General features: G+C 34.1%; 1 protein-coding gene across 1 annotated transcript in view; it reads right to left on the reverse strand.

The window, feature by feature from the left end:
• Positions 1–13,511, reverse strand: part of DHRS7C (dehydrogenase/reductase 7C) — a 45,284-nt gene that overhangs the window by 15,628 nt on the left and 16,145 nt on the right. The window contains exon 4 of the mRNA XM_051995545.1: positions 11,662–11,872. Coding sequence (XP_051851505.1) covers positions 11,662–11,872 — 211 coding nt within the window. The remainder of the gene's footprint in view (positions 1–11,661; positions 11,873–13,511) is intronic.

Raw genomic sequence — 13,511 nt, forward strand, 5'->3', positions numbered from 1 at the left:
CAGTGATGTCACATAGAGAAGAAAAAGGGAAAAATACAATTGTAGTTTGCTTAGGAAGAAGTCTAAAGTTTGTAAATGATGATGTAAAATGGTAATAATAGAAATGATCATCTAATAATATTTATATAATCTATGTTTACCCTTACACATATATTTTTATATGTGTATATTTATCCTCACATCAATGCTGTTTATTAAGTTGGGCAAGTCTCATTATTTCTATTGATAATGAGAGAAATGATGATTATTTTTTCTTATATCAATAACTAATTATAAAATTAAGATGAAAGTTTTCCCTTTCTGTTTCTTTATTCAAAGCCCAGTCTGTCAAGGACATATCTGATTTTACCCCCAAATTATCCCACCCAGGTCATCTTTTCTAGATGGAATTCATACCCCACCCTTGTTCATTGTTCATTAAATGGGAGGAGGATAGATCCTTTGTATAGATTACCCTGATGTGGCAGTAGTCTGGTTTGAGATGAGCCTTTTTTTGTTGTTAGTGATATAATCAAAGTCCCCTATTCTTCATTAGAATAATGTCCCCAATCCCTCATTAGAATAAGTCCTTCTCCCATTATAATATTTATTCTCTCATCAATTGTTAACCAATAAGAGTTGATTTCTATCTCTCTAAGAACACTCACTCTTCCAAGGCCACATAAGTATTGATTGACCTCCATAATTCATCTTTGGTTTACAAGAGAAAGCAATTCTCTTTTTAACTATTTGTATTTATAATAAATAAAATGATTGATAATTACTCAGAAGTTATGTTTTGAACTTTTTATATGTCACAATAAGGAAATTAAACCTTGCAAAGATAAGATTGATGGGGAAACTCTGAAATTGTCCTTGACTTTTGGGGTGAGCCCTGAAACTCTCCTGCAGGTACCTACCTTTAACTTTAACTGGGCAGTTAAGTGGTTTCATTAAGATTGGCCCAGGATCACTCCCTACTTAGCTTGAAGATAAGTGGTCACATTTAGCTGGAGATCTGGACCTGATATTTCTATTGAGTAACTGCACCCTCTATTGAGCTGAAAATTAGATCAGGACTTAGTTCAAACTTAAGTGGTATTATTCAATTGGAAATCTAGGCCTGAGGGCAGAGACAACATTGAAGTAATTTCATTCAATTGAAACTTCAGTCTCAGATTTCCTATTTAATGGACAATTTGGGGGCTCATTTCTTTGCAGAGGCCTAAAAGCAAGAATCATGCCATGCCAAGGGAGCCTTCTTTGGCATAGCTGCCTGCGAGGACCCCTGCCCACTGTGAAGACATTCTCTTCTCAGTGTTAACCCATCTCTCTCCCAGGATTTTTCTGCTAGGATCCTTATTTCCTCTGTCAGGACCTTGCCCCTGAAGAAGTCAGTCTCCTAGCAAAAGCTGACTTCTCAGTGCCAATAAACTTCCTTTTACCAGTCTATTATTTCAGGGTCAGAATTCTTTCACCTTGGACCTGCAGGTTCCTACAATTCTTTGCATTCCACTAACCTCATCAAGATGGTTTGACTAAAGTCATATAATAAATCATGGAGCCCATTTTGATACCACACCCAGTACATTTCCCAATACATTGTGATACTGCCTCACAAGCAAAAGCTTGCATTTATATAACACATTAAATTTTGCAAACTGTTTTACATAGTTTATCTCATTATTATCTTTGTTTTACAGATAAGGACATTGAGGCTGAGAAATTAAGTGAATTGCCCAGGATCACACTATTAGCAAGTATTATTGAAAGTTATATTGATTCAATGACTCATTGTTTCCTATTTTGCTTATCCTGCTTATTAATCATGGTATGGTGTTACACTGATTGCAACCATTCATCTTAGCAAGTTATTCCTCACCTGTTTGTACTTATTAAACATTGTACATAGACAACTGAGGAGGAACTGAGATGTATATCCCCTTTGGTTGACCTGGACCTATCAGAATTGTCTTTATCTCATGATTGAAATTATCAATAAAAGTTGGCTCCATCTTGAAATACTGGTTATTCTCTAGTAATCAACCCACTTGGTTGTTGCTACCTTGATGTATTTTTAATAAACCCTTCTAATTCTCTTTTCCCCTGTCTTGTCTCTTTAATTAAGGTGAAGCCTGAATTAAGAATTAATGGTATCTACCACATGATTATAAGTATAGATTAATGCAAGACTTTTGCCCTAGCAGTGTCACAGGCTATGAAGGCCAGGAGTCTGTGGAAGAACAGTAACAGGATAATTTTTTTTTTTTATGATTTGTTAATTCAAATGAAAATGATTGATGAATGGGAGCATGGGGATGAATAAATGAATAAATGGAGGGAGCCAGTAGTATTTGTGTTAAAGTATATAACATCTAAAATGTTGCAAGATGATACAATAGTGAGTGTCAGAGCATGAATCAAGCTTGCGTCTTCACTCCTGGTCCAGTGGTCTTTCCTTTAAAAACAAAAATTCTTCATTTTCTTTGTATTTGTATCCCTCAATTGAAGACTGTCTGAATAAGTTATCATATGTTAATGTAATAGAATATTATTGTTCTTTAAGAAACAATGAACAGGCTGATTTCAGAAAAGCCTGGAAAGACTTATATGAACTGATAATGATTAAGTAAGCATAGGAACAGCAAGATTCTGATCAACTATGATAGACTTAGTGATCCAAAGCAATTCCAATCGACTTGGGATAAAAAAATGCCATCCACGAGATCACTATTGACCACAAAATAGAAAATTTTGATTATATCAAATTGAAAAGTTTTTGTACAAACAAAACAAATGCAGACAAGATTAGAAGGGAAACAATAAACTGGGAAAACATTTTTACAATCAAAGGTTCTGACAAAGGCCTCATTTCCAAAATATATAGAGAATTGACTCTAATTTATAAGAAATCAAACCATTCTCCAATTGATAAATGGTCAAAGGATATGAACAGACAATTCTCAGATGAAGAAATTGAAACTATTTATAGACATATGAAAATATGCTCCAAATCATTATTAATCAGAGAACTGCAAATTAAGACAACTTTGAGATACCACTACACACCTGTCAGATTGGCTAGAGTGACAGGGAAAGATAATGTGGAATGTTGGAGGGGATGTGGGCATTATTATATATTATACATAATATAATATTATAATATATAATATATAATAATATAATATAACATATTATATTATTATTTATCAATCCATACTCAGTCTCCCTAATTCTCTCTCTAGATGTGGATGACATTTTTTAAAAATTTTCAATAAAGGTTTACTAAATAACTTATGTGGTATATTAATAATTATATTATATAGTGAAACTTCTCCCACCTCATTGAAAAATGAGAAGGGGAAAGTGAAAAGGGAAGGAATAAGCTAAGTGGAAGGGAATAAGGAAACTGGGAGGGAAAGGGGTAAGATAGGGGGAGGATCTCTAAGGCAGGGGGAGGGATACTAAAAAGGGAGGGCTGTGAGAAGCAAGTGGTGATCACAAGCTTAATACTGGGAAGGGGGGTAAGGGGAAAGAAAGGAGAAAAGCATTAACTGGGGTTAACAAGATGGCAAGTAATACAGAATTGGTCATTTTAACCATAAATGTGAATGGGGTAAACTCCCCCATAAAGAGGAAGCGGTTAGCAGAATGGATTAAAAACCAGAATCCTATAATATGTTGTTTACAGGAAACACACCTGAAGCGGGGAGATACATGCAGGTTAAAGGTAAAAGGTTGGAGCAAAATCTACTATGCTTCAGGTGAAGTCAAAAAAGCAGGGATAGCCATTCTGATCTCAGATCAAGCTAAAGCAAAAATTGATCTAATTAAAAGAGATAAGGAAGGGCATTATATCTTGTTAAAGGGTAGCATGGATAATGAAACACTATCTATATTATACATATATGCACCAAGTGGTGTAGCATCTAAATTCTTAAAAGAGAAATTAAGAGAGCTGCAAGAAGAAATAGACAGCAAAACTTTAATAGTGGGAGATCTCAACCTTGCACTCTCAGAATTAGATAAATCAAACCACAAAATAAATAAGAAAGAAGTCAAAGAGGTAAATAGAATACTAGAAAAATTAGATATGATAGATCTCTGGAGAAAATGTCACACATAAGTTATTTAGTAAACCTTTATTTAGTAAACCTTTATTGAAAATTTAAAAAAAATGTCATCCACATCCAGAGAGAGAATTAGGAAGACTGAGTATGGATTGAGGCATGGCATTTTTGCCTTATTATGGTTTGCATGCTTTTTCATTCTTATGGTTTTTCTTCTTTTGGTCTGATTTTTCTTGCATAACATGACAAATATGGGAATATCTTTAGGAATATTGTACACGTGCCATTTAGGAGTATTGTACATGCCTGTGTTGCATTGTTTGCTGCTTTGGAAAGGGGAATGGAGCAGGGGAGAGAGAGAGAAAGTTTGGAACACAGAATCTTGCAGACGTGAGTGTTGGAAGCTGTCTTTGCATGTATTTAGAGGGTTGGAATACTCCTGAGGAAAAAAAAAAGAAATAAAATGCATAATATCACAAAGGGGACCAATTATGTGAAATACAGTTATATAAAAAACCCTTCACCAAAACCAAACAAATTCATGGGTCCCTTAAGAACTTCAGCTTTTCAGAATGCAATGAATGATGCTGCCTAGACACATAGTTCATTCTTAAAGAATGTTGGTTAATTGATTGCTAACATTACCACTGCTCTACATCATTTACCTGTTCAGAAAAGTCCAGTGGTCTTCATTACTCTAGGATAACATACATACTCCTCTTCTTGGTTTAAAAGCCCTTACAAGCTATCTCCAGCCCATTTTTCCAGATTTATTTTAAATTTCTCTCCATGCATGCTACGCTCTTCCCACTAAACATCATTCTAGGTTCCACTTCCTTAACTTTCCATAGTCTATCTTTCACTCAAGCTCTATTCCCTGAGGTTTTTCCTGAAACTTCCAGGTGCTAGTATTAAATGCTATGTATATAAAGGCCAAAGCAAAACAATATCTAACTCAAGGAACTTATGTTTGAATTGGGGGAGGGAAGAGGCAATATGCATCTACACAAATGCATTCAAAGCATATACAAATCAAATGAAAAGTATCTTGAGTACTAATTGCTCTGGGGAATCAGGAAAGGCCATTTGTAGAAGATGGTGAATGGGTTCTTGCAAAATCAGAGTGAAGGTAGAACATTTGAGGCACAGAGGATGGGTATGGGGAGGGAGAAAGGAAAGGAGAGAGCAAGACAGCCAGCCCAAAGGCAAAGTGTTGGGCAGTATGTCTGGATCATCAATTGCACAGATGGAAGTAATGTGTAATAATTATATACTCATAGAATTTTAGAGTTGGAAGGAACCTTAGAGGCATTCTTGCCTAACTTATAAATGAAAAGAATTCTCAATAAAAGTCTAATAAATAGTTAAACCACAACTTGAAGATCTCCAAAAAAGGAGAACTCACCACTAGTCAAGGTAGTTCATTTCACTCTCTGATAGTTCTGAGTGTTAAGGAGTTTTTCTAGATATTAAACCCAAATTGTCCTCTTTGCAATTTCTATTTACTTCTCCTAGTTCTGAGATCAAGCGGAACAAATCAAATTCTTCCTCCACAAAATAGCATTTAAAATATTTGAAAATAGCTCTTGCATTCCTTTGGATTCTTTTTTATCTTCAGGTTAAACAATCCATATTTCTTCAATAGTTTTCTTATGGATGGATCCAAGACCCTCCACTCTCCTGATTGCTCTTTTTTGGAAAATCTCCAGTTTATCAAAATATTCATCTTAAATCTTAATGTTCAAAACTGAAGAACATTCTCCAGATGAAGTTTTTCAAGAACTATGTATTGTGGGTTTGCCACCTCCCTATTCCTGGAAAACTGTAATTCTGTTATAGCCCCAAATAGGATTGTCTTTTTTTGGCTGCCTAATCATACCTCTGACTCATAGTGAACCATCAGTCCATTAAAACCTAGAGCTTTAAAAAATTAATAATAGCTTTTTGTTTCAAAATACATTCAAAGATAATTTTCAACATTCACCCTTGTGAAACTGTGTTCCAAATTTTTCTTCCTCTTTTCTCCCTGACCCCTCTACTAGACAGCAAGTAATTCAATATATATTATATATGTAGAATTCTTCTATACATATTTCCATATTTATCATGCAGATAAGAAAAATCAGATCAAAAAGGAAAAAAGTGAGAAAGGAAAAAAAAAAGCAAGAAAACAACAACAAAATAGGTGAAAATACTTTGTTGTGATCCACATTCATTCCCCACAGTCCTCTTTTTGGATGCAGATGACTCACTCTATCACAAGTCTCTTAGAATTAGCCTGAATCACTTCATTGTTGAAAAAAGCCATGCCCATTAGCGTTGATCATGGCATAATCTTGTTGCTATATTTAATGTTCTCCTGGTTGTATTCATTTCACTTATCATTAGAAATTATCTCCAAGCCTTTTTGAAATTATCCTCCTGATCATTTCTTATAGAATAATAATATTCCATAGCATAACTTATTCAGTCATTCCCCACCTTATGGCATCTACTCAGTTTTTAGTTCCTTGCCACTACAAAAAGGACTACTACAAACATTTTTGCAGATGTGGATCCTTTTCCCTTTTTTATGATCTCTTTAGGATACAGAGTGGGCATAGTTTCAAATTGCTATCCAGAATGGTGGATCAGTTTACAACTCCACCAACAATGTATTAGTGTCTCAGTCTTTCCACATCCTTTCCAACATTTTTTATTTTCTTTTCCTACCATTTTAGCTAATCTGACACGTGTGAAGTGATACCTCAGACTTGTCTTAATTTGCATTTTTTTCTGATCAATAGTAATTTAGAACATTTTTTCATATGACTAGCAATAGTTTTAATTTCGTCATCTGAAAATTGTTCATATCCTTTTATCATATATCAGTTGGAGAATGGCTTGTATTCTTTTTTTTTTTTAAATAACTTTTTATTGACAGAACCCATGCCAGGGTAATTTTTTACAGCATTATCCCTTGCACTCACTTTTGTTCCGATTTTTCCCCTCCCTCCCTCCACCCCCTTCCCCAGATGGCAAGCAGTCCTTTACATGTTGAATAGGTTACAGTATATCCTAGATACAATATATGTGTGCAGAACCGAACAGTTTTCTTGTTGCACAGGGAGAATTGGATTCAGAAAGTATAAATAACCCGGGAAGAAAAACAAAAATGCAAGCAGTTTATATTCATGTCCCAGTGTTCTTTCTTTGGGTGTAGCTGCTTCTGTCCATCCTTGATCAATTGAAACTGAATTAGCTCTCTTTATCGAAGAGATTCACTTCCATCAGAATACATCCTCAAACAGTATTGTTGTTGAGATATATAATGATTTCTTGGTTCTGTTCATTTCACTTAGCATAAGTTCATGTAAGTCTCGCCAATCCTCTTTGTATTCATCCCTCCTGGCAAGGGACTTCCAGAGAGACTCATAGATGCTTTCAGTGTGGAAAAGTAGGACATCTGAAAGCTCAATGTTGGTATAGAGATAGAATGGGAAAACAAGGTGGGAGAACAAGACCCCAAACCCCATGTCCAAAATGCAACAGAGGCTTCCATTGGGCCTCAGAATGCAGACAGATTCAGGGAAACAGGATGAGGGGCCCAGCCCCAGGGCCCAAGGCAAAAAACACTTGGGGCATGATGGCAGCCAATGGTGCACCCAGAGAGTGCCTAGAAGTCCAGGACCCAGACATGACCAATCAGCCAGAAAGCCATATGATGGGAGAAGGGGATTACACAGTCATTACTTACAGAACAATAATATTCCATAATGTTCATATACCACAATTTACTCAACCATTCTCCAATTGATGGGCATCCATTCATTTTCCAGCTTCTAGCCACTACAAACAGGGCTGCCACAAACATTTTGGCACATACAGATCCCTTTCCCTTTTTTAGTATCTCTTTGGGGTATAAGCCCAGTAGAAACACTGCTGGATCAAAGGGGATGCACAGTTTGATAACTTTTTGAGCATAGTTCCAAATTGCCTCCAGAATGGCTGGATGTATTCACAATTCCACCAACAATGTATCAGTGTCCCTGTTTTCCCACATCCCCTCCAACATTCTACATTATCTTTCCCTGTCACTTTAGCCAATCTGACAGGTGTGTAGTGGTATCTCAGAGTTGTCTTAATTTGCATTTCTCTGATTAATAATGATTTGGAGCATATTTTCATATGTCTGTAAATAGTTTCAATTTCTTCATCTGAGAATTGTCTGTTCATATCCTTTGACCATTTATCAATTGGAGAATGATTTGATTTCTTATAAATTAGAGTCAATTCTCTATATATTTTGGAAATGAGGCCTTTATCAGAACCTTCGATGGTAAAAATGTTTTCCCAGTTTATTGTTTCCCTTCTAATCTTGTCCTTATTTGTTTTGTTAGTACAAAAACTTTTCAATTTCATATAATCAAAATTTTCTATTTTGTGGTCAATAGTGATCTCTAGTTCTTCTTTGATCATAAATTCCTTCCTCTTCCACAGGTCTAAGAGGTAAACTATCCTATGCTCTTCCAATTTATTTATAATCTCATTCTTTATGCGTAGGTCATGAACCCATTTTGACCTTATCTTGATGTTCGGTGTTAAGTGTGGGTCAATGCCTAGTTTCTGCCATACTAATTTCCAATTTTCACAGCAATTTTTGTCAAATAATGTGTTCTTATCCCAAAAACTGGGGTCTTTGGGTTTGTCAAACACTGTATTATTAGTTATTGGCTGTTATGTCCTTTGAACCTAACATTGATCAACTAGTCTATTTCTTAGCCAATACCAGATGGTTTTAGTAACTGCTGCTTTATAATATAATTTTAGATCTGGTACAGTTAGGCCCCCTTCATTTGATTTTTTTTTTTATTAATTCCCTTGAAATTCTTGACCTTTTGTTTTTCCATATGAACTTTGTTGTTATTTTTTTCTAGGTCATCAAATTAGTTTTTTGGGAGTCTGATTGGTATAGCGCTAAATAAATAGATTAATTTAGGTAATATTGTCATCTTTATTATATTTGCTCGCCCAATCCAAGAGCATTTAATATTTTTCCAATTGGTTAGATCAGACTTAATTTGTGTGGAAAATGTTTTGTAGTTTTGTTCATAAAGTTTCTGATTTTCCCTTGGCAGATAGTTTCCTAAATATTTTATACAATCAGTAGTTACTTCAAATGGAATTTCTTTTTGTAACTCTAGCTGTTGGGTTTTGTTAGTGATATATAAGAATGCTGATGACTTATGTGGGTTTATTTTGTATCCTGCAACTTTGCTGAAGGTGTGGATTGTTTCTAATAACTTTTTAGTAGAGTCTCTGGGGTTCTCTAAGTACACCATCATATCATCAGCAAAGAGTGATAATTTGGTTTCCTCATTGCCTATTCTTATTCCTTTAATCTCTTTCTCAACTCTTATTGCCAAAGCTAGCATTTCTAATACAATATTAAATAGTAACAGTGATAATGGGCAACCTTGTTTCACTCCTGATTTTATTGGGAATGGTTGCAGTTTGTCCCCATTATATATGATGCTTACTGCTGGTTTTAAATAGATGCTACTGATTATTTTAAGGAAAAGTGAATGGCTTGTATTCTTATAAATTTGAGTCAATTCTCTAAATATTTTAGAAATGAAGCTTCTATCAGAATCTTTGCAATTTTTCTACTTCCCTTCTACTCTTGTCTATATTGTACAAAACCTTTTAAATTTAATATAATCAAAATTATCCATTTTGCATTTCATAATGTTCTCTAGTTCTTAGGCTATAAATTCCTTCACTCTCCACAGATCTGAGAGATAGATTATTTCTTGTTCTCTTAATATGCTTATAGTATCACCCTTTATGTCTAAATCATGAACTCATTTCAACCTTATATCTTGGTATAGGATGTTAGATGTTGGTCAGTGTCTAGTTTCTACAATACTATTTTCCATTTTCCCCAAGAATTTTGGAAAATAGTGAATTCTTATCCCAGAAGTTGGAATCTGGCTTTATCAAGTACTAGATTACTATAGTTATTAACTTTTGTGTCTTGTGAATCTAACCTATTCCACTGCTCAAGTACTCTTTTTCTTATCCAGTACCAAATGGTTTTGATGACCAAACAGTGAGAACACCTTTGCATTTTTTCATTAATTTTCTTGAAATTCTTGTTCTTTTGTTATTCCAGATGGATTTTGTTATTTTTTTCTAGCTCTATAATGTAATTTCTTGACAGTTTGATTGGTATGGCACTGAATAAATAGATTAATTTAGGTAGAATTGTCACTTTTATTATATTAGCTGGTCTACATATGAGCACTTGATATTCTTCTAATAGTTTAGTTCTTACTTTATTTGTATGGAAAGTGTCTTGTAATTGTGTTTATAGAGTTCCTGGCTTTATCTTGGCAGATAGACTCTCAAATATTTTACAATGTCAACAGTTATTTTAAATGTAATTTCTTTTTGTACCTCTTGCTGCTGGACTTTGTTGGTCCTGAAACTTTGCTAAAGTTGTTAATTGCTTTTACTAGTTTTTTTAGTTGATTCTCTAGGGTTCTCTAAATATACCATCATATCATCTGAAGAGTGATAAAAATCTAAAGCTTTATAAGATAAACTGCTACCTAACAATGCCACTCTTGTTTTGTATTTATAAAGGTGATTTTTTTTTATCCAAAGGGTAAGATTTTACATAACTCCCTAATTTTTTAATTTCTAATTAATCATTTAGGCTGTCAAGATCTTTCTAGATCCTGATCCTATCATTCCCTGTATAACTATTTCTCCCAGATTTATGTCATCTGCAAATGTGATGAGCATGCCATCATCATCCATGCCTTTACCCAGACAGTGTTAAAAGATATTACACAGATCCAAGGCATATTCCAATAGAGACCATAGTGACATAGAATTTTATATGACATAGAATATATTCTTTGAAAGTGGCCATTCAACCTGTTATGAATCTATCTAACATGATTTTACCATCTAATCTATTTCTGGGTCAGGAAGACATGGATTGAAATTCCATCTCTTATGTTATTAAGCAGTGTCATTATGGGTAATTCACAATCTCTCTGAACCTTCATAAACTCTCTAAGGCATATCTACCATCTTATAGATGGGATGTGATCTGCTTTGGCTATTAGAGTTCCCAAATAAAATTATGGATCTCTGATGTGCACATCCATGTTGATTACTCAAAATGATGATTTATATTATGTTACTTATGCTCAAAAGTAAATTCCAGGAAACTTATCTTAATTATCTTTTTATCTACCTCCATGTCTACATTGGTATCTATGGTAGTCATTTAATAAATGTTTGTTGAATGAATAAATGGATGAAAATAATCACAATATGAAGGCTGAAGATAGTTAGTCAAATCTTTTAATTTTAGAAATGGAAAAGACTGACAACAAGCTAATGGTAGAGCTATGAGTAGATTTTAGAGCTTCTGAATTCCTTTCTATCACATTGGATGTGCACACCTGATATTGTAGGATATCATGTTAAAGTCTTTTATTACCCTGTAAACTGGTATGGTCTCCAAAGGAAGGAGGAAATGTGTAGTCACCAAGCTGCCCATAATAAAGAGCTATTTCCTGAGAATCAAAGACTGAGAAGATCTTTGCCACAATACCTTTGGTTAATGTGATGGGTCCAAAGTAGTTGACATCCATGATCTTTTTGTCAAGTTCCAGGGAGATATTCTGTGCAGGGCCTTTCACTTTCATACTTGCATTGTTAATTAGAATGTCTACACAACCATAGCAATCTAAGATTTCTTTGGCAACATCCTGGACACAGCTGATGTCTGAGAGATCCAACAGGACCAACTTTGGTGTAAATGTCTGATGAACAAACCAGAAGGATAGGATCAGCATGGGGATGGTTTCTCAGGAGAGACTAAGTGTTTTTATCCATAGAGTATGGCTGGACTTTAAGGAGACAGATACTTCACCATAAGTCATACATATAGTTCATCTCTCTATAATGCTTTATAGATTATTAAGCCTTCCAACAAGTTTTTATTTTTGTTTTTCTTATTGTGATGTTCAGAATTATAATTTATTCAATGTAATGAACTCCTATGAAGAAATGCAGTTTTTTCCATCAATGCAGTAATTTATAGTCTTTTTATTTACTTTTCAAAGTACACATAAAAACAATTTTTAAAATTTGTTTTTTTTTACATTTCGAGCTTCAAATACTCTTCCTCCCTTTCTCCCTCTCTCTTTTTTGTGAAGGCCAACAATTTGATATGGATTACACATGTGTAGTCTTGCATAACATAATTCAATATTAGTCATGTATAATTTGCAATCTTAAAGAGTTTCTTGGAGGCAATCAAAAGTTAAAAAACTTTCCCACAGTTAACATATTTAGTAAGTGTGGTCATGAAGACTTGAACTCAAGCTTCCTGATTCCAAATTCATTGTTCTACCACAGAATTTCAGAGTTGAAAGTGATTAGAGTGATATACTAGTCCAATCTGTATGTGAGGAAGTAATCCTTGTAATATTCTGATAATGGTCATTCGGCCTCTGATTCCTGTGATGGAGAGCTCACTCCTTCCCAAGACAGTCCATTTTATTTTTGTATAAGGTTAGAAATTTTTTCCTTTATATTGGGCTAAGAGCTGTCTCCTTGTAACTTCCATCTAGTTCTGTCCTTTGAGTGATTAGTGATAATAAATATGTGTCTGGTAGTAACCTGGAGATTAAAGAACAATATTCTTTTTTAAAAATGGTTTTATTGAATGCTTATAACTTGAAAATTCCTATCTCTTCCAAATCAAATATGATCTTTTAACAAAGGAAAACAGTTAGGCAAAAATATCTGATTTATTGACCTTACCTAACAGTTTGACCCAGTTGACCCCTTGCTTTCTACCCAGAGGAAAGAGGAAGGTTTCATTGTCTCTTCTTGAATCATTATTAATTTTCAAAAAAATGTAATTCATAAAATTAAAAAAATATTATTAAATAATTTTTTTAAAATAATGAAAGTCAAGAGGTGACATAAATCAACATGGAGATAACAGAGTCAGAAATGATTGTTAAGAGGGAGAAGATTAAAGTTTTTTGTTTTTAGAGGTCAGGGAAGCAGATAACATGTGAATGCCAGATGCTATTAGAATCATATACTATCAGAACAAGAAGTCATTCATTTAGTTCAGCCACTGATTTTTTTTCAGGAGGCAAACAAAACTCAAAGAAGAAAATTAACTTGTCTAAAATAACACGGTAGATTAGTGGAAAAGCCAGAAATAAACCTAAATTTCATTATTTCCTATATGGGACTTTCTCCTTTATATCCAGAGGCATATTAGAGCCAACTAGTACTCAATGAGAACCAGTTGTTAAATTTTCAATGTAAACTTTATGAGTAGGAAATTGGCAAATAAATTACTTTGGTTATTGTTAGACTTTATATTTGGATGTCTCCTTTGAGATTTTCCATGAGAGATAATTTGCCAATCATATATAA

This window comes from Antechinus flavipes, chromosome 4 (assembly GCF_016432865.1).
Source record: "Antechinus flavipes isolate AdamAnt ecotype Samford, QLD, Australia chromosome 4, AdamAnt_v2, whole genome shotgun sequence".
Classification (NCBI taxonomy): Eukaryota; Metazoa; Chordata; class Mammalia; order Dasyuromorphia; family Dasyuridae; genus Antechinus; species Antechinus flavipes.